The sequence below is a fragment of the Astyanax mexicanus genome, chromosome 20 (assembly GCF_023375975.1).
Source record: "Astyanax mexicanus isolate ESR-SI-001 chromosome 20, AstMex3_surface, whole genome shotgun sequence".
In the NCBI taxonomy this organism is placed as follows: Eukaryota; Metazoa; Chordata; class Actinopteri; order Characiformes; family Acestrorhamphidae; genus Astyanax; species Astyanax mexicanus.
The window spans coordinates 9,112,289-9,135,145 of record NC_064427.1 but is presented as its reverse complement, the minus strand read 5'-3'; the positions used below and the strand labels follow the sequence as shown (position 1 = coordinate 9,135,145).

At 39.8% G+C, this 22,857-nt stretch overlaps 1 protein-coding gene across 47 annotated transcripts in view; it reads right to left on the bottom strand.

Annotated features, from left to right (window-relative positions):
- LOC111188804 (protocadherin gamma-C5-like) overlaps positions 1 to 22,857 on the bottom strand; it is a 100,205-nt gene that overhangs the window by 15,926 nt on the left and 61,422 nt on the right. For 3 of the 47 annotated variants that reach the window (XM_049468732.1, XM_049468720.1, XM_049468746.1), the window contains exon 2: positions 19,589 to 20,155. The exons of 23 other annotated variants lie outside the window; for them this stretch is intronic. In XM_049468732.1, coding sequence (XP_049324689.1) covers positions 19,589 to 20,155 — 567 coding nt within the window. Of the gene's footprint in view, positions 1 to 297; positions 3,516 to 4,083; positions 4,776 to 7,823; positions 8,391 to 8,515; positions 10,457 to 11,987; positions 14,213 to 15,781; positions 15,959 to 16,473; positions 17,772 to 19,588; positions 20,156 to 22,857 lie in introns of those variants that run through there. 21 more of the 47 variants (XM_049468735.1, XM_049468725.1, XM_049468722.1 and 18 more) reach the window with 15 other exon arrangements.

Below are 22,857 nucleotides of genomic sequence, written 5' to 3'. Positions count from 1 at the left end.
CATATGAAAGACAGGAAAAAGTATAAAAAAAGGAACTGTAGTAAAAACTAAACCTTTTAAAGACGCCATGTCTTATTATAATTAGATATATAATTAATATACGATGTACACATTCTAAAAATAGTGTTAAAAATAGACAATAATTGGAGCATAAAACAATGTAACCGGCCTCACATTATAGTGCTGGTAGCACCACGTTTCAGCACCACAACACTGGACAGTTACAGGTTAAAAAAGAGAAAACAACTAGAAAATGTATTAACACTTTCACTTAGTTAACGCACTTTTCTATCTCACCTGCTGACTCTCAAACGTCCACGTGCTATCAGGTAACGACGCGTCCAGCACGTTGAGCGTGTCTGTAAAATCTGTAGTGCTGCTGGGCTTCACGAGGGTAAAGTCACTGAATTCGGACATTGGAGAAAGATAGGAGCCGAAGGACTGACTCTGAGACATCATGTCTCCTCCCAGCACCTCAACATACTTAATGGGTCCGTCAGTGTTGAGCTGGATCTGCAGGTTTCTGTTGGGGTTCTTATATCCAGAATCGTTCCGTCTGATACAGCAGCTTGAGCTGCCTCTACTGTTTCGAGCACATTTAGCCAATAAGATAAAGAACGTCATCAAACACAGTAAAGACACAGAGGCGAGAGAGATGATCAGATAAAGTGTGATTTTACCACTTTTCTTATTGAGTTCTGTGGATTTCTTACGATAGTCTGAGATGGGCTCATGAAAGCCGTCCTCAATCAGCACATCCACTGTGACTGTGGTGGACTGCACTGGTTCTCCGTTGTCCTGTATCTCTATAAGCAGCCTCTGAGAAGAGTCATCCTGCTCTGAAAGCGAGCGTTTAGTCCTCACTTCTCCTGTGTGTAAATTGACGCTGAACATAGACGCGTCCGTAGCCTCCGCGAGCCTATAGGAAATCCAGGCGTTATGGCCCGAGTCAGCGTCCACTGCTGTGACTTTAGTAACAAGATGTCCAGCTTTAGCGGTGCGGGGTATCCTCTGATGAGAGACAGATCCCATGACTGCAGAGGGGTAAATGACAGCGGGGGCATTGTCATTTTGGTCCAGAATAAAAACATGAATTGTGGTGTTGCTGCTAAGAGACGGAGAGCCATGATCTTTCGCTTGTACAACAACGTTTAGCATTTTCAACTTTTCATAGTCAAACGTGCTCATGCTGTAAATGGTGCCATTCTCAGAGTTAATGTAAAAATAAGAAGACATTGGAACGTTATTTAGATTTAACTCCACGATTGAGTAAGTGAGCATGGCGTTCTTGTCTTTGTCAATGTCAACTGCTGTCACTGAGAACAGTGAGCCCCCAGCTGGGTTATTCTCTTTTACATACACGCTGTAAGAGGACTGGGAGAATGCTGGACGATTATCGTTTACATCGAGAACTTTAACATGGACAAATTTAGTTGTTTTTAAAGATGGCACGCCAGAATCGCGTGCCACTATTTCAACATTATATTCTGATTTATCTTCACGGTCTAAAACTGAGCCAGTTACCAGAGAGTAGTGGTTATCGAAAGATGGTTTCAGTTTAAAAGGAAATTCAGGAGAGATATTTAAATGCACCTTGCCATTTTCAGCAGAGTCCAAATCTCTGACATTAATAAGAGCTACTACTGTTCCCACTGTGGCGTTTTCTGGCACAGGGTTTGGCAACGATGTAAGAATAATTTCAGGAGCATTGTCGTTTTCATCAACAATGTCTATTTGAACAGACGAATGACCTTCCAGTTCTGGATTTCCTTTATCTTTTGCACAAACATCAAATGTGTATGACTTTGTCGTTTCATAATCTAAGTCTCCAATCACTGTAATGTCTCCAGTATTGGGGTTTACTTTAAAAGCCCGTTTCACGAGCTCGGTTGTGTGTGTACTAAAAATATACAGTATTTCACCGTTTAAACCTTCGTCTAAATCGCTGGCTTTTAAAGACAAAACACTGGAACCAACGACTGCACGTTCAGTTACATGTGCTTTGTAAGCTGCGAGCTCAAATTTAGGTTCATTGTCGTTAACATCTTGTACAAATATCTGTAACAAAGCAGTGCCAGATCTGACCGGATTTCCACCATCCAAAGCTGTAAATATTAGCTTGTGAACAGACTGCTTCTCTCTATCAAGAGGCTTGTCGACGACCAGTTCGGGTACTTTCCTTCCATCCTTTAGAGTTTTCACGTTTAGACGGAAAAACTCGTTTCTGCTTAGCGAATAAGAGCTTAAACTATTGCTCCCAACATCTAAATCTTCAGCACTTTCCAATGGAAATCGAGCTCCTAGAGCTACTGACTCTGCTATTTTTAACGTTGCGTCTTTTGTGTGAAAATTTGGTGAGTTATCATTAACATCCTGTATCTCTATCTCAACACGGTGAAGCTGCAAAGGATCCTCAATAACAACTTGCAGTGGTAAAAGACAACTGGAGCTTTCAGCGCATATTTGTTCCCTGTCGATTCTTCCATTCACAACCAGTTCACCCTTTTCTGAATCGACGTGGAAATATTGTCTATTAGACTCAGAAGCCAATCGCAACTTACGGGAAGCGATATCCGAGACGTCTAAACCAAGATCCTTAGCGAGGTTTCCTACGACAAAGCCTTCTTTTAACTCCTCTGGTATGGTGTACCGAATCTGGGCACCAGTAATATTCCACAAAAGGGAGAACCCAAGCAGCCAGAACGCTGCCTGTTTCCGCCCTCTGTTTCTTTTATGTTTCATCTCCTCAATATTCCACCTATTTCCATGAGTAGGTATTTTTCCTGCATCCAAAGCAAAACGTGATATTCCTTATTTTAAGATCATAAATCCACTGAATTCGACCCGTCCATTCTTGAAATAAACACAAAGGAACCACTCTCTTGTACTTCATCGCTCATGATTGCACTGCTGCTGTGACTGAGGGAGGGAGTAGATCCCTTTGTACAGTCTCCCACACTATTGGCGGAGAGCTCAGCTGGTCTCCACCAATAAATATTCTGTGCCACTTATAGGCATAGTGCACTCAAATCTTCATTTGTGTAAGTGTTGCTTTCCCATATAACACACATTAGAAGACAATCAGTTATGTAAATCATCACATTTCAATAAATAAAGAAAAAAAAAAGATTATATTGATGCTATCAGGGATTAGCTATACCTTTTATATGGTGGCTCAAGTGCCCCAACACGTGTCCCAGCACCCCTAAAATAGAAAGCAAATAGTTCTGCGTTTGTAGTTACCTTAAACCGAAGTTTGTCTCTAATAAGCTAAAAATGTTTAAATCTTAGAAGGTATGTCATTAAACATAATTTTAAGAACGGAATGAGAGCAGATTCAAACCGTTCAAATTATACGATCCACTTTCTCTTCGCTCTCATGCACCCACGCGCCGCACTCTTTATTGTCTGACACTTTTTTTAATTTAGAAAGCCAATGCCGCAGGCTGATAATAAGACACTGTCCAGTGTTTAAACTGGAGTGAGAGAGGCTAGCTCTGATCATTCTGGTCAGTTACTAGTTTAAATTGGTTTTTTTCCTGCAGCATTGCTTGAAGAGTCATTTGAAGCATGTTGTATTGTCAACAGCCTGCAGAACTGTGTACAAATAATAACAGTATGAGTATGTTGCGCTGTGCTATGTTACTTTTTAATAGTTATGTTGTATTTTTTTATGTAAAAAATTAAAACAATTGTTTAAATAATCTAAAAATAGGCTGTCATGCCCATATTGCTAGCAAAAATAAAACATAAAGAGAGAGAGAGAGAGAGAGAGCATATGGAAATTTCAGCAGCAAAATCAGGCCGAGCTATGCTAATATCGACATGTTTCAGAACCACTAAACTGAACTGGTACAACTGTGGTATTTGGACAAATCCTTCCCATCTGTCTATCTCTCTTTTGTTCACTCTCTCCAACATTACATTATTTACATCACTGCCAGAAACACACACAAATAAACACACATAACAAAAGCAATAATCAATGCTAATCGAAACGAAATAACAGTTCTGTGTAATAAAGTATTTTAATGCATATAATGATGCATATAAGATGTTTGTTTGCGATATTTTCTATCTCACCTGCTGGCTCTCAAACTTCCACGTGCTGTCAGGTAATGACGCATCCAGCACGTTTAACGTGTCTGTAAAGTCTGTGGTGCTGCTGGGCTTCACCAGGGTGAAGTCACTGAATTCGGACATTGGAGAGAGACAGGAGCCGAAGGACTGACTCTGAGACATCATGTCTCCTCCCAGCACCTCAACATACTTAATAGGTCCGTCAGTGTTGAGCTGGATCTGCAGGTTTCTGTTGGGATTCTTATATCCAGAATCACTCCGTCTGATGCAGCAGCTCGAGCTGCCTCTACTGCTTCGAGCACATTTAGCCAATAGCATGAAGAACGTCATCAAACACAGTAAAGACACGGAGGCGAGAGAGATGATCAGATAGAGTGTGATTTTACCACTTTTCTTATTGGGATCTGTGGATTTCTTGGGATAGTCTGAGATTGGCTCATGAAAGCCGTCCTCTATCAGCACATCCACGGTTACTGTGGAGGACTGCACTGGTTCTCCGTTGTCCTGTATCTCTATCAACAGTCTCTGAGAAGAGTCTTCCTGCTCTGAAAGCAAGCGTTTAGTCCTCACCTCTCCGGTGTGTAAATTAACGCTGAACAGAGACGTGTCCGTGGCCTCCGCGAGCCTATAGGAAATCCAGGCGTTATGGCCCGAGTCAGCGTCCACTGCTGTGACTTTAGTAACGAGGTGTCCAGGTTTAGCAGAGCGGGGCATTCTCTGATGGGAGACAGATCCCATGACTGCAGAGGGGTAAATGACAGAGGGGGCATTGTCGTTCTGGTCCAGAATAAAAACATGAACTGTGGCGTTGCTGCTAAGAGATGGAGAACCGTGATCTTTCGCTTGCACGATAAGGGTCAGCCTTTTCACTTTTTCATAATCAAACGAGCTCATACTGTATATCGTACCATTCTCGGAGTTTATATAAAAGTAAGAGGACGCCGGTATGTCATTCACCTTGGAGTCTACAACTGAGTAAGTGAGGATAGCGTTGTTATTCACATCACTATCAAGAGCAGTTATGGAAAATAGGGAAGCACCTGCCACATTGTTCTCCTTTATATACACGTTGTATGACGGTTGTGAGAAAGCAGGAGCGTTATCATTTACATCGAGAATTGTAACGTTTATAGTCTTTACGGTTTTTAAGGGTGGCGACCCAGAATCGGTGGCAACAATTTCAATATTATACTTTGAGTTTAATTCACGGTCTAGGGATGAATCTGTGATCAAAGAATAATGGTTTTCAAAAGAAGATTTCAATTTGAATGGAAATCTTTTGGGAATTTTGAGACTCACTTTGCCATTTTCTCCAGAGTCTAAATCTATAACGTTAATTAAAGCCACAACTGTACCAACTGTTGCATTTTCTGGAACAGGGTTTGGCAATGATGTAAGTATTATCTCAGGAGGGTTGTCATTCTCATCGATTACACGGATTTGAACTGATGAATGACCCTCTAGCTTCGGATGTCCTTTGTCTTGAGCACAAATATCAAATCTGTAGGTATTAGTCCCTTCGTGGTCTAATTTTCCAATCGCTGTAATTTCACCACTATCAGGGTCCACATTAAAAATCTTTCTTACGTGATCAGGTGTGTGTGCTCCGAAATAATACTGTATTTCTCCATTAACGCCTTCATCTAAGTCTGAAGCTTTTATAGTCACCACCTTTGATCCAATACCAGCGCTTTCTTGTATAGAGGTTTTATATATTGGCAGCTCAAATTGTGGTTCATTGTCGTTAATGTCCTCAACAATGATCTTTATTATGGTGGTTCCAGATCTAACTGGATCGCCGCCGTCTAAAGCTGTTAGTATGAGCTTATGAATGAGCTGCTTCTCTCTATCCAGAGGTTTATCCAGTATAAGCTCTGGTACTTTCCTACCACCGTCAATTGATTTCACATTTAAACGAAAATGTTCATTACTGTTTAAAGAATAAGACTTCAAGCTATTTTTGCCCGAGTCTGGATCCTCTGCACTTTCAAGAGGAAAGCGAGACCCCAGAGCTGTAGATTCAGCTATTTTTAAGACACCCTCTTTAGTGTGGAAATTGGGAGCATTGTCGTTTATATCCTGTATTTCAATCTCCACACGATGTAGCTGTAACGGCTCTTCTATAATAATCTGTAACGGTACGAGACAGTTTACAGCCTGTCCACACAGCGTCTCTCTGTCTATCCTACCGTTCACAATTAGCTCGCCCTTTTCTGTATCCACGTCAAAATACTGTCTACTAGAATCTGAAGCTATTCGTAACTTACTTTTTGTAACGTGTGAGACGTCAAACCCAAGATCTTTGGCAATATTTCCTACGATAGATCCTTCTTTTACCTCCTCTGCTATGGTGTAATGAATCTGGGCTCCAACTGTATTCCACAACAAAACGAATCCAAGCAGCAAAAACGCTGCCCGTTTCCAGTCATTTCTTCTTTTGTGTCTCATTTCCTTTATAAACTCAAAAAATATCTTCTGTACATCCAAAAATACAAACACATAAAGCGTTCCTATGCAGTCTGCGATGCATATACACAAGGCAATCCAATTGATGTGCTGGCTTTATGATGATCATTTTATCCATTAGTATGAACAAGGTCCCTTTCTCTTCAGACTTGCCATTGTACTGCTGCTGTGGCCGGGAGAGGCAGTAGATCCTTTTGTGCAGTCTCGCACACCATTGGATAAAGCTTGCCCCCATTCCATCCAATGAGTGGCATGGGACATTTAAAGGGATAGTACCACATTTGAGTTGCTGAAAGGGCTGCAAACTAATAAATACTTACAAACAACTGTTGTTAAAATAAGTAAATTACTACTGAAAAAACATAAACTATTCAAAAGATGAAATGTTCATATTTCTGGTTCTAAGGCACACAGCAATGATCAAAAGAACATTTGTACATCTCACTTTCATAGTATGAACTTTACACACACATTCCAGTACGCTACTGATATTTTACAGTTGTTCTACTGTACAATATACTGTAATTAACAGTTAAAATACAATGGCTGGAAAACTGGTGTGCTAAAAGGATAGCGTATACTATTAAAACCAACCTATATAATCTATTTAATAAATCTGAGGGGAAACATGTTCTCATTGTTTTTGTCAATATAGAGTAAAGTATATATAATAAAGAAAAATGTTACATGTTCTTATGGCCTACAACATGGTGGTGAAGCAGCCGAGCCTATTTGAAATATATCTGCATACTAAGGGAATGGTAGCTCTGATGGGGTAGGGTAAATTCACAAAGAAATAAATGATGTCAGGTGCAAAAAGGAAAAATGCACTTTACTGTATTAAGAAATGTTGTAATGTGCTAAGAAAAATAATGTTTAACAGAAATTATATCAACACATTTTAAAATAAAATTGCCTCTTTTGGAGCTTAGAGATTAATTGTTTTGACAAAAAATAACATTAGTTCCTCACTATGCAGTATGTAATTTGCAGATAATAACAGTCATACTCTCAAATGGGGCGCTGTATTTACAGTAAAGATACCCAAAATGCCAATTGGTCTACAGCAATGTTCTCTATTTAATCGGATCAGCACTTTACTGTTAGAATTATATTTTTAATAGTAAACATACACGAGCTTGTTCATGTACAATTACATCAGTTTTATATAGTGTAATTTCCCATCACACATTCATTTTGTTCAACAGTATTGTAGTAAAATGTATTTTAGTACCTATTTAAAAAAAAAATGTATGTCACGACATTTTCTCTCTCACCTGCTGACTCTCAAACGTCCACGTGCTATCAGGTAAGGACGCATCCAGCACGTTGAGTGTGTCTGTAAAGTTTGTGGTGCTGCTGGGCTTCACGAGGGTGAAGTCACTGAATTCGGACATTGGAGAGAGATAGGAGCCGAAGGACTGACTCTGAGACATCATGTCTCCTCCCAGCACCTCAACATACTTAATAGGTCCGTCAGTGTTGAGCTGGATCTGCAGGTTTCTGTTGGGATTCTTATATCCAGAATCGTTCCGTCTGATGCAGCAGCTCGAGCTGCCTCTGCTGCTTCGAGCACATTTAGCCAATAAGATGAAAAACGTCATCAAACACAGTAAAGACACGGAGGCGAGAGAGATGATCAGATAGAGTGTGATTTTACCACTTTTCTTATTGAGTTCTGTGGTTTTCTTACGATAGTCTGAGATGGGCTCATGAAAGCCGTCCTCTATCAGCACATCCACTGTAACTGTGGTGGACTGCACTGGTTCTCCGTTGTCCTGTATCTCTATCAACAGTCTCTGAGAGGAGTCATCTTGCTCTGAAAGCGAGCGTTTAGTCCTCACCTCTCCTGTGTGTAAATTGACGCTGAACAGAGACGCGTCCGTGGCCTCTGCGAGCCGATAGGAAATCCAGGCGTTATGGCCCGAGTCAGCGTCCACTGCTGTGACTTTAGTAACGAGATGTCCAGCTTTAGCGGAGCGGGGCATCCTCTGATGGGAGCCCATGACTGCAGAGGGGTAAATGACAGAGGGTGCGTTGTCGTTCTGGTCTATGATAAAAACATAAACGGTGGCGTTGCTGCTCAGAGATGGAGAGCCATTATCTTTCGCCTGAACTTGGATCTGAAACACTTTTATTTTCTCATAGTCAAACGAGTGCATGCTGAAGATACTACCGTTCTCTGCATTTATATAGAAATAAGAGGAGACTGAAATACCCTTAATGTTTGATTCTAAAATGGAATAGGACATTTTGGCATTTTCTCCCTGATCTGGATCTGAGGCTAACACTGTAAACAACACATTTCCTGGACCAACGTTTTCCTTCACATATACTGTATACGATGGTTGGTGAAAAAATGGTGGGTTGTCATTCACATCTAAAATATCTACAGATATTTGAGTTTTAGATTGAAGTGGTGGAGTTCCTAAATCTCGCGCAATGATTTCAACCGTATATTTAGGAACGTTTTCATGATCTAAATATGAGTTGGTCACTAAAGCATAGTAGTTGGAAATTGATGGTTTTAGCGTAAAAGGTAAACCTGACTGTATGCTCAAATTGACCTTTCCATTGTCTCCTGAATCGCTGTCCTTGGCTCCTATTAAAGCTACCACGGTGCCAGGAACAGCGTCCTCTTTAACCGGTTTAGGAAGAGATTTCATCAGAATTTCTGGAACATTATCATTAATGTCCAGTATCTCAATCTCAACACTGCAGCTTCCTTCCAGTGGCGAGGCCCCTTTATCTGATGCGATAACCTCAAATATGTACGAATTGACCAACTCAAAATCTAAGAAAGTGTTAATAATAATGGTCCCCTGCTCTGGATCAATAGAGAACATGTCCTGAATTCCTGCTGGTGTGTTTGGCTCAAACGAATATACTACCTCGGCATTCGTCCCTTCGTCTAAGTCTTTAGCTTTAACAGTTAAAATTACTGTTGTTTTTGGCGTGTTTTCAGGTATTCTCACTTTATATGAGTTTTTTTCAAAAACAGGAGAATTATCGTTACTGTCTTGCACACGAATTATTATCGTGGTGCTCCCAGAACGAGCAGGAGTCCCACCATCCACTGCTGTTAGTATGAGACTATGGGTTGATTGCTTCTCCCTATCTAATGCTTTTTCCAGAACCAGTTCTGGGATTTTGCTTCCATTCATGTTTTTCACATTCATAGTAAAGTATTCATTTTTACTCAGCATGTAAGAGTGTAACGAATTTAACCCAACGTCTGGATCTTTTGCAGACTCCAAACGAAATCTTGTCCCAAGGATTTTAGCCTCCTCTACATTCACAACAATCTGATTATTAAGAAAAAACGGTGAGTTGTCGTTTACATCTTGTACGTCAATTTCGACACGGTACATCTGTAACGGGTTTTCTATTATAGCTTCCAACGTCAACGTACATCTGCCAGTCGATCCACATATCTCCTCCCTATCGACTCTGTCAGTAACAATCAGCTCACCCTTTCCCAAATCAACGCCAAAATACTGCTTACCAGTCTCAGCTGCTATCTGCAACTTACGATCAAATATGTCAGAAAGCTTCAGTTCCAGATCTTTTGCAATGTTTCCGACAACAGATCCTGTTTTCAGCTCCTCGGGAATTGAGTAACGAATCTGCGCATCTATTGTATTCCACGAGAGGCACAACAGCCACAACAGTTGCCATGAAATATGCGTTTTCCATATCAGCCTCCCCATCTCCGCAAACATAATGCTGGTAAAAAAGCTAACTCCGAAATCATTGCAAAATAGAAGCAACGTGTTCCTGCTAATCCATAACTACATGCCCCCAGATGTTGCATTTAAAGCGACTCCTCATTGTAAACGCAGTCTTCAAGGTCTGAGCTTTGACTGAGGCTGTTCCACACTGGGGCTCGAGTTGGAGAGTGGATCTCTTTGTGTGCTTCAGCACCCTATTGGTGGAGAGCGCTCCAGTGAATTAGAAGCTTTAACATGCCCCTTTAAGTCTTAAAGGGGCATACTTAGCAATACAGCAGTGAGCAGTCCACTTAGCTCCACGCGAAGGTTTTAGTAAGTTATTATATGTCAATACGCCACAAGCAATCTTGAAAATAACTGCAACAAATGTTGCTTTGTGCAGTGCTACCAAATATTTTTTGTCCTTCCAGAATAAAAAACATTTAAAGGATAAATAAGTGTGAAGAACCTTTATATTAATTCAGACCTATTACAACCACTCATTTAATTTGTATTTTTAAATGTTTTTGACCGCTTTAGAAAAAATATTCTTTGTGAAACAAAAATGGGTTTGCCGTGGCAATGTTCAAATAATGTTCACACGACGTAACTGTCTGGTGTGTAAATTCTACCAAAAACAATAAATCTGTACAAACAGAAATAACACGATCACACACTCTTAAAATTTTATACTTTGTGTTATGTGTAATGTGGATGTTATGTATAACACTTTGGACGAGTTGGTGTGTCATTTTCCAAGTGAAAAAGTAAACCTACAAGTTGGTAACAGTCATACAAAAAGGACAGAAGTGTACACGCACATCTAAAATAAATCACAAATAAAAGACACAAACAAAACACTAGTGGGAAAAGCAAAGGGATGTCCGTACAATGTTACACTAAGAGACTACCTTTTTTTTTACCAAAGGTCATAAAAAAACCATAGAACATATACAGATGAAAAGCTTTGCTTCTAGAAAGGTAGCAATAAAAACATAACCCATGGTTTACTCAACTGCACCCTTTAAAACAAAGTACTGTTAAAAATATTATTTATTGTCCCAAAAAAGTTGCACAGACCTTAAGGCAATGCTATGCTGATGGAAAAATCAATAGATGAGGCAAGGTTACAGTGCAATCCTAAAGCACCCAAAGTAACAGAAAAACACCAAAGTCACAATTTAATATAAGTTGTCTTATTGTTCTTTTCAGGGTGTTGGTTTAAACGGACAAATTAATCTTATTTTTAAAATCTTATGACATTTAAAGATCAGTATTGGCTATTTAACCTTAAAATGAACGATTAAAAATAAGCATTGAAATGAGATTGTAAAGGTAAACTGTCTGCACTGTTCAAATTACATTAATCCAAGTAACAAAGCACAAAGACAGTCGTTTTCTGTAAAATAGTTTTTAAGCTTTTCATGGAAAACACGTTTAAAACAAACAAAAAAAAAAACAATAGAACATTCCGTCTGGCCTTATAGCAGTCTAAATAGCGATGTCAATCGTCAATGTGGGAGATATTTATTGTGTGGATAAATGGGGCAAGGACTAATATATAGTACTTATTGCCAACGAAGTAACGAACAACATTTAGCTACAATAAAATCACAATAATCCATAAAAGTCGTCTCACTTACTCTAATTTAATTTGCCAAACGATGGCCAACGCTGTTATAACGAAACAACGAGATGAAACTAGCTGTATCAAATCGTAGCAATTCTCACCTGCTGGCTCTCGAATTTCCACGTGCTATCAGGTAACGAGGCATCCAGCACATTGAGCGTGTCTGTAAAATCTGTGGTGCTGCTGGGCTTCACGAGCGTAAAGTCACTGAATTCGGACATTGGAGAGAGATAGGAGCCAAAGGACTGACTCTGAGACATCATGTCTCCTCCAAGCACCTCAACATACTTAATAGGTCCGTCAGTGTTGAGCTGGATCTGCAGGTTTCTGTTGGGATTCTTATATCCAGAGTCGCTCCGTCTGATACAGCAGCTCGAGCTGCCTCTACTGCTTCGAGCACATTTAGCCAATAAGATGAAAAACGTCATCAAACACAGCAAAGACACGGAGGCGAGAGAGATGATCAGATAAAGTGTGATTTTACCACTTTTCTTATTGAGTTCTGTGGTTTTCTTACGATAGTCTGAGATTGGCTCATGAAAGCCGTCCTCTATCAGCACATCCACTGTAACTGTGGTGGACTGCACTGGTTCTCCGTTATCCTGTATCTCTATCAACAGTCTCTGAGAGGAGTCATCCTGCTCTGAAAGCGAGCGTTTAGTCCTCACCTCTCCCGTGTGTAAATTGACGCTAAACAGAGACGCGTCCGTGGCCTCCGCGAGCCTATAGGATATCCAGGCGTTATGGCCCGAGTCAGCGTCCACTGCTGTGACTTTAGTAACGAGGTGTCCAGGTTTAGCGGAGCGGGGCATCCTCTGATGGGAGACAGATCCCATGACTGCAGAAGGGTAAATGACAGATGGGGCGTTGTCGTTCTGGTCCAGAATAAAAACATGAACTGTAGCGTTGCTGCTCAGAGATGGGGAACCGTTATCTTTAGCCTGAACTTGGATCTGGAACACCTTCATTTTCTCATAGTCAAAAGAGTGCATGCTGAAGATGCTACCGTTTTCTGAGTTGATGTAGACGTACGAAGATACAGGTGTGTTCATAACTTTTGAATCTAAGACAGAATACGATACCCTGGAATTTTCTCCCTGATCTTGATCAGAAGCTGACACTGAACACAAAATCGACCCTGCAGCCGCGTTCTCTTTTATGTAAACAGTGTAAAGCGGCAGAATAAATATAGGTGGACTGTCATTTACATCTAAAATATTAACAAGGATCTCCTGCTTAGATGTAAGTTGTGGTGATCCAGAATCAGTAGCAACTATAACAACATTATATACAGAGTGAGACTCTCTGTCTAGTTTCTTGTCAGTAATTAAAGTATAATGGTTTGAAATTGAGGGTTTTAAATTGAAAGGAACTCCTGGTAATAATCTCAGACTGATTTTGCCATTGTCTCCAGTGTCTAGATCTTTTGCACTTATCAAAGCTACTACAGTGCCAATAGGTGCGTCTTCACGCACCGGACTAGGCAACGATTTTAATACAATTTCTGGTGCATTGTCGTTCGTATCTAGAACATCCAGGTGAACACTGCAAAGACCTTCCATTGGGGGAGTGCCGTTGTCTCTGGCAACAATGTCAAAATCAAAAGATTTGTCCGCTTCAAAATCTATTTCATTTTTTACTTTGACCTCGCCAGTCAATGTATCTATATAAAACAAACTGTGTATTATATCTGATGTGTGTGGTCCAAATGAATAACTTATTTCTTTGTTTAAAGCTTCATCTGGGTCTACAGCTTTTACAGTAATTACTACAGTACCTGGTAGCGTATTCTCCGATACCTTTGTATCATATTGAGTTTTTTCAAAAATTGGGGAATTGTCATTTGTGTCAAGAACGTTAATAGTAATTTCTGCAGTTCCAGATCTGACAGGTTTTCCTCCATCTAACGCCGTCAGCATGAGACTAATTGTTGATTGTTTTTCCCTGTCTAGAGGTTTTTCTAATACTAATTCAGGAACCCGAGATCTGTCTTTTGCTAACTTCATATCTAGCACAAAATGTCCGTTTTTACTCAGAGTGTAAGTCTGCAGTGAATTTGAACCGACGTCAGGGTCTTGAGCTGCCTCTAAACGAAATCTGGCACCAGGAGTCGTTGACTCATATATATTTAAAACCTTCTCATTGTTTTGGAAAACAGGAGAATTGTCATTAATATCTTGTATTTCTATGTCAACGCGATACAGCTGCAATGGCTTTTCTATGATTCCCTCAAGGGGAACAACACAATTTACGCTTTTGCTGCATAATGTTTCTCTGTCGATTCTTTCCTTCACAACCAACTCTCCTTTTGCTGAATCCACGCTGAAATACTGCTTACCAGACTCTGAGGCAATCCGAAAATTTCGTTCAAAAACATCAGATAATTTTAAATCCAGGTCTTTAGCGATATTTCCAACCACGGTGCCTTCGTTTAACTCCTCTGGAATAGTGTATCGAATCTGTGCTTCAATTATAGTGCACAAAGCAAGAGCATGGAGCAGCCTGGCCATCCACCATTTTCTTCTCATTTCTCTCATCATAGTCTCCATTTCTTAAATCCACAATATACCGCACGATGCATTAACGTGTAAATCATTGCAAATAAGGAATAATTCTTTATTTGCTTGTCCAGTGATAGATAAAATCCTTGTGCATCCGTCGCTCTAAAAGGAAGCTCCTTTTGTGAGGGTAATGCCACATTATGAAAGGGAGGGAGTAGATCTCTTTGTACTCTGCTAGCCCTTTATTGGCTCATGAAGAACCAATAGAGTGGGACTGGAACCACACTCATGTTTTTAAAGAGACAGTACTGCTGGGACAGTGTACCGTTGTATGGCAGGGTGTATCCCAGGCCAACGTAAACAACAACTGTAGATATTCAGATTCATAGTTAAAATCAACCTTGTATGGAAAAATCGCATCTCCTATATACTGTTTTTGAAGCTCAGAGCAAAAGTAGCTCGTCTAGAATAGACAGAAATCAGTCTTCACATTTCAGAACCACTGTATTGGAGAGCGACAAATAGATAGCTTATTTTAGTCTTTTTCCCAGAATCTATTCCACACATATTTTCTTCTAAGGATTCACACACACACACACACACACACACACACACACACACACACACACACACACACACACACGCACGCACGCACGCACGCGCGCACACACACACGCACGCACGCGCACAAACACACGCACGCACGCGCACAAACACACGCACGCACGTACGCACGCACACACACACACACTTTAATACTGTACCCATATATTGAAATTCAATCATTATTAGAAGTCCAACCAACTTCTACGTTACAGAATGTGATTAGGAAAAAATAGACTATGAGATTATCAAACTTTCACAAGCATCTCATATCATATTGTAGTCTATTGATAGTAAAATCCCACCTCTTTGTCACATAATAGCAAGTGTTTTCATCTGAATAACACGGCATATGACATAAACACACCAATAATATCATGGTATATAAAGTTAACATTTACTTTAGAAAATTCCATAAGAGAGAGAAACACATACTGATCTCTGAAAATAATGCGTACAATCATGAGTTTAGGCACAAAAGAGGAAAAAATGCATGGTCAATTAGAGAGAATTTTTGGCTATCATATTTAACTAAATGTATTCGGGTAATTTGATAATAAATAGCATAAGAAATAACTTGACAAAAATAACTTGCCAGAAATAATAAAAATATTAAGAAAATGCTTGATACTCAGATAGATGGGTAAGACTAACAGTGGTTAGTGAAACAGTACATTTCCATTTTAAAGTTCAACCTAAGCAAATACTTTACCATCTTTACAAAAATTACCATTTGCACAATAATTAAAAGATGAAGTGTTAAAAAAAGCGAACTCTATCTAAATTCTCACCTGCTGGCTCTCGAACTTCCATGTGCTGTCAGGTAACGACGCATCCAGCACATTGAGCGTGTCTGTAAAGTCTGTGGTGCTGCTGGGCTTCACGAGGGTAAAGTCACTGAATTCGGACATTGGAGAGAGATAAGAGCCGAAGGACTGACTCTGAGACATCATGTCTCCTCCCAGCACCTCAACATACTTAATAGGTCCGTCAGTGTTGAGCTGGATCTGCAGGTTTCTGTTGGGATTCTTAAATCCAGAATCACTCCGTCTGATACAGCAGCTCGAGCTGCCTCTACTGCTTCGAGCACATTTAGCCAATAAGATGAAGAACGTCATCAAACACAGCAAAGATACGGAGGCGAGAGAAATGATCAGATAGAGTGTGATTTTTCCACTTTTCTTATTGAGCTCAGTGTTTTTTTTACGATAGTCTGAGATGGGTTCATGAAAGCCGTCCTCTATCAGCACATCCACTGTAACTGTGGTGGACTGCACTGGTTCTCCGTTATCCTGTATCTCTATCAGAAGTCTCTGAGAGGAGTCATCTTGCTCTAAAAGCGAGCGTTTAGTTCTTACCTCTCCTGTGTGTAAATTGACGCTGAACAGAGACGCGTCTGTGGCCTCCGCGAGCCTATAGGATATCCAGGCGTTATGGCCCGAATCAGCGTCCACGGCTGTGACTTTAGTAACGAGGTGTCCAGGTTTAGCGGAGCGGGGCATCCTCTGATGGGAGCCCATGACTGCAGAGGGGTAAATGACAGCGGGGGCATTGTCGTTCTGGTCTAGAATAAAAACGTGAACTGTAGCGTTGCTGCTCAGAGATGGAGAACCGTGGTCTTTAGCCTGAACTTGGATCTGGAATACTTTAATTTTCTCATAGTCAAAAGAGTGCATGCTGAAGATGCTACCGTTTTCTGAGTTGATGTAGACGTATGAAGATACAGGTGTGTCAACAACTCTAGAAGCAAAGACAGAATAAGTGACCTTGGCATTTTCTCCCTGATCTGGATCAGAAGCTGACACTGAACACAAAATCGACCCTGCAGCCGCGTTCTCTTTTATGTAAACAGTGTAAAACGGCAGAATAAATATAGGTGGACTGTCATTTACATCTAAAATATTAACAAGGATCTCCTGCTTAGATGTAAGTTGTGGTGATCCAGAATCAGTAGCAACTATAACAACATTATATACAGAGTGAGACTCTCTGTCTAGTTTCTCGTCAGTAATTAAAGTATAATGGTTTGAAATTGAGGGTTTTAAATTGAAAGGAACTCCTGGTAATAATCTCAGACTGATTTTGCCATTGTCTCCAGTGTCTAGATCTTTTGCACTTATCAAAGCTACTACAGTACCAATAGGTGCGTCTTCACGCACCGGACTAGGCAACGATTTTAATACAATTTCTGGTGCGTTGTCGTTCGTATCTAGAACATCCAGGTGAACGCTACAAAGACCTTCCATGGGGGGAGTGCCTTTGTCTCTGGCTACAATGTCAAAATCAAAAGATTTGTCTGCTTCAAAATCTATTTCATTCTTTACTTTAACCTCACCAGTCAATGTATCGATAGAAAACGACATGTGTATTATATCTGGAGTGTGTGGTCCAAAGGAATAAGTTATTTCTTTGTTTAAAGCTTCATCTGGATCTACAGCTTTGACAGTAATGACTGCGACACCTGGTGGGGTATTTTCAGCAACCTTTGTCTCATATTGATATTTTTCAAAAACCGGCGCATTGTCGTTATTATCTAGAATAATAATAGTGAGTTCGGCAGTACCAGATCTGGCAGGTTTTCCTCCATCTAACGCTGTCAGCATAAGGATAATGGTTGGTTGTTTCTCTCTGTCTAGAGGTTTTTCTAATACCAGTTCAGGAACCTGAGATCTGTCTTTTGCTAATTTCATATCAAGCACAAAATGATCATTTTTACTAATGGTATAAGTCCGAAGTGAATTTGAACCGACGTCACGGTCTTGTGCTGCTTCTAAACGAAACCTTGCACCAGGAGCAGTTGACTCCGCTATATTTAAAATCTTCTCCTGGTTCTGAAAAACTGGAGAATTGTCATTAATGTCCTGAATTTCGATTTCTACACGGTACAGCTGTAAAGGGTTTTCTACAATAGCCTCTAAAGGAAGAAGACAAGTGGCGCTCTGACTGCATAATGTCTCTCTGTCGATTCTTTCCTTTACAACCAGCTCTCCTTTGACTGGATCCACGCTGAAAAATTGCTTACCAGATTCAGTAGCAATCCTTAAATTCCGTTCAAAAACCTCAGACAATTTTAAATCCAGGTCTTTGGCGATATTTCCAACCACGGTGCCCTCGTTTAGCTCCTCTGGGATAGTGTACCGAATCTGTGCCTCGATTATATTCCATATAACAAGAGCATGAAACAACCCGGCGATCCACCATTTTCTCAGCATTTCTCTAATAATAGTCTCCATTTCCTATATCCACAATATACAGCACAACGCACTAATGTATAAATCATTGCAAAAAAGAAATAATTATTTGTTTGCTAGTCCAGTGGACCAAGAAACCTGCATGCACCCGATGCTGTAAGATGAAGCTCCTCTTGTGAGGGTAATGACACAATAGGAAGGGGAGGGAGTAGATCTCTTTGTACTCGTCTGGCCTATGATAGGCTCACGAGGCACCAATAGAGTGGGACTGGAACCACACTCATGTTTTTAAAGAGACAGTATTGCTAGGAAAGTGTGCCGTGGTATGTCCCAGGCTAAAGTGAAAATGCATGTAGTTATTAAAATTCATAGCAAAATGTATTGCGCTACAACCATGAAAAAAACCCATGTGGTAGGGAAAATCGCATCTCTTAAACAATATTTTTTTCCAGCTTAGAGGAAGAAGTAAACTAACTGGCCTTAGCCGCAAACTTCAGAACCACTGTATTGGAGAGCTACTTACATTCCGCTGATTTTTTCTTTTTTTCTTTTCTTTTTTTATGGAAATCGATACCAAATCTATTTTTTTCTTATACACACACGCATACTTACAACCCCCCCCTCACACACACACACACACACACACACACACTTTATTATTTAAACTTGACATTCAATCATTATAAAAAAAAAATCCAATTAACTTCTATATTATACGTGGTACAACATAGAACACACTAGAAAATTAGGAAAAACTACATTATGAAATTATCAATAGCTGAAAGCATCTCAAAAAATATTGTACTCAAGCCCATGGATCATTTAGCAAAAACGGGTGTGGTCTCTAGAATAACACTGCATACAATACACACATTTAGCAAGAATCTCCAATTATATATATATACAAATTCAGAAAATACCACAACAGATAATAATAATTGAAATTAAACAATTTAACAATCGCCTTTCTATGTATGGCTGCAGTGTAGGTTGCCTATTAAACAATACAAAAATATGCAGCATCAATGTAAGCGAAAGTGAACTTTAGTTGACTTTCTAGTCAACAAGGTGCATATTGGCTCCAAATTTACAAATATTTTGTGTTGCTATTAAACCAAACTTAATGTCTTTAGGGCAAATTGATGATATGTGCGAAAATATGTCAAGCTTTAAATCGTTAAAGGTTAACCTAATTAAGCTAACTAGGTGGTTACCAATATTGCAGACGAAAATTATAAATTACATAACGTCAGCACCTAACGTCTCACACACACACACACACACACACACACATATATATATATATATATATATATATATATATATATATATATATATATACACACACACACACATGGTACAATATATCATCAATGAAAATGTAATGAAACGATTCGCAGTTCTCACCTGCTGGCTCTCGAACTTCCACGTGCTATCAGGTAGCGAGGCATCAAGAACATTGAGCGTGTCTGTAAAATCTGTGGTGCTGCTGGGCTTCACGAGAGTAAAGTCACTGAATTCGGACATTGGAGAGAGATAGGAGCCGAAGGACTGACTCTGAGACATCATGTCTCCTCCAAGCACCTCAACATACTTAATGGGTCCGTCAGTGTTGAGCTGGATCTGCAGGTTTCTGTTGGGATTTTTATATCCAGAGTCGCTCCGTCTGATACAGCAGCTCGAGCTGCCTCTACTGCTTCGAGCACATTTAGCCAATAAGATGAAAAACGTCATCAAACACAGCAAAGACACGGAGGCGAGAGAGATGATCAGATAGAGTGTGATTTTACCACTTTTCTTATTTAGTTCTGTGGTTTTCTTACGATAGTCTGAGATGGGCTCATGAAAGCTGTCCTCTATCAGCACATCCAATGTGACTGTGGTGGACTGCACTGGTTCTCCATTGTCCTGTATCTCTATCAACAGTCTCTGAGAGGAGTCATCCTGCTCTGAAAACAAGCGTTTAGTCCTCACCTCTCCCGTGTGTAAATTTACGCTAAACAGAGACGCGTCCGTGGCCTCCGCGAGCCCATAGGAAATCCAGGCGTTATGGCCCGAGTCAGCGTCCACTGCTGTGACCTTAGTAACGAGATGTCCAGCTTTAGCGGTGCGGGGTATCCTTTGATGAGAGCCCATGACAATAGAGGGGTAAATGACAGATGGGGCATTGTCGTTCTGATCCAAAATAAAAACATGAACAGTGGCGTTTCTGCTCAGAGGTGGAGAACCGTGATCTTTAGCCTGAACTTGGATCTGAAACACTTTAATTTTCTCATAATCAAAAGTGTGCATGCTGTAAATGCTACCGTTCTCTGAATTGATGTAGACGTATGAAGATACAGGCGTGTCCAGAACTCTAGAATCTAAGACAGAATATGATATTTTGGCATTTTCTCCCTGATCTGGATCAGATGCCAACACTGAACACAATATCGACCCGGCAGCCGTGTTTTCTTTTACATAAACAGTGTAAAACGGCTGAATGAACATAGGTGGGTTGTCATTAACATCTAATATATTAACAAGAATCTCCTGCTTAGATGTTAGTTGTGGTGATCCAGAATCAGCAGCAACTATAACAATATTATACACAGAATGAGACTCTCTGTCTAGTTTCTCATCAGTAACTACTGTATAATGATTGGAAATAGAAGGTTTTAAAGTAAAAGGGACTCCTGGTAATATAGCCAGGCTGACCTTGCCATTGTCTCCTGTGTCTAAATCTTTTCCACTTATCAAAGCTACAACGGTTCCAACAGGAGCGTCTTCTCGTACAGGACTAGGCATTGACTTTAGTATAATTTCTGGTGCGTTGTCGTTCATGTCTAAAACATCTATATGCACGCTACAAAGACCTTCCATTGGTGGAACTCCTTTGTCTTTAGCAACAATGTCAAACCTAAAAGAGCTACCAGTTTCATAATCAATTAGACCGTTTACTTTAATATCGCCATTTATGGAATCAATAGAAAACATACTGTATATTACATCATTTGTATGCGGACTAAACGAATAGCGAATTTCACTATTAATGCCTTCATCTCGATCAACAGCTTTAACTGAAATAACTACCGTTTCTGTTGCTGTGTTCTCTGCAAGTTTTGTTTCATACTGAAGCCTCTCAAAAAACGGTGCATTGTCATTGTTGTCTAAAACAAAAACATTGATTTCAGTTTTTCCAGATCTGACAGGTTTTCCTCCATCTAAAGCGGTAAGCAAAACACTAAGGGTTGGTTGTTTCTCTCTGTCCAAAGGGGATTCCAAAACCAACTCAGGTACTTTAGTACCATCCTTTTCAGTTTTAATATCCAGCACAAAATTATCGTTTTTACTAACTGTGTAGGAACGTAGTGAATTTGAGCCAACATCAAGGTCTTTAGCAGCTTCTAAACGAAATCTTGTACCGGGTACTGTAGACTCGGCGATTCTTAAGGTGTTCTCTTTATTTTGAAAAACAGGAGAATTGTCATTAATGTCTTGAATTTCTATTTCTACATGATACAACTGTAAAGGGTTTTCTACAATAGCCTCTAGAGGAAGAAGACAACTGACACTCTGACTGCATAATGTCTCTCTGTCGATTCTTTCCTTCACAACTAGCTCTCCTTTGGCTGGATCTACACTAAAATACTGCTTACCAGACTCAGAAGCAATCCGCAAATTCCGTTCAAAAACCTCAGATAATTTTAAATCCAGGTCTTTTGCGATATTTCCAACCACGGTGCCCTCGTTTAGCTCCTCTGGGATAGTGTAGCGAATCTGTGCCTCAATTATATTCCACAAAACAAGAGCATGAAACAGACCGACTATCCACCATTTTCTCCGCATTTCTCTTATCATAGTCTCCATTTCCTATATCCACAATATACGGCACGATGCATTAACCTATAAATCATTGCAAATAATGAATAATTCTGTTTGCGGGTCAAGTGGAAAAAAGAAAACCAACGCTGTATCCGACGCTGCAAGCTGAAGCTTCTCTTGTGAGGGTAATGACACAATAGGAAAGGGAGGGAGTAGATCTCTTTGTACTCTGCTGGCCTTTGATTGGCTCATGAGGCACCAATAGAGTGGGACTGGAACCACACTCATGTTTTTAAAGAGACAGCGTTGCTTAAACAATATACTATGATAGGGTATATCTCAGGCATATCTCAGTGAACAACATATGTAGATATTCAAATTCATAGTAAATATTTTGTATTTAGTTAAACCATAAAATCAGACCCATGTAGTATGGAAAATAGCATCTCCTTAATACTCTTTCTGAAAGCAAGAAGTAAATTAATCGGCTTGTATAGAGAAGACAGAATTCAGAAACTGCACATTTCAGAACTACTGTTTTGGACAGCGACAGGTTATTTTAGTCTTCTTCACTGAATCTATTCCACATCTTTTCTTCTTAGACTTCACATACATACTTTAATATTGTATCTATATGTTAAAAATCAGTCATTATTAGAAATGTATATAATTAAGAATAACAAGACTATGTTATTTTTTTAAACTATCACAATCCTCTCCAATCATATTTTAGTGTACTGACAGTAAAATTCCACCGACCAATCACACAAACACCTGTTTTCATTTAAGCAACATAGCACGTGACACCAATTAAGAAATAATATTTTAGTATATCAAATTAAAATTACTTCAGAATATTTCTAACTGAGAAA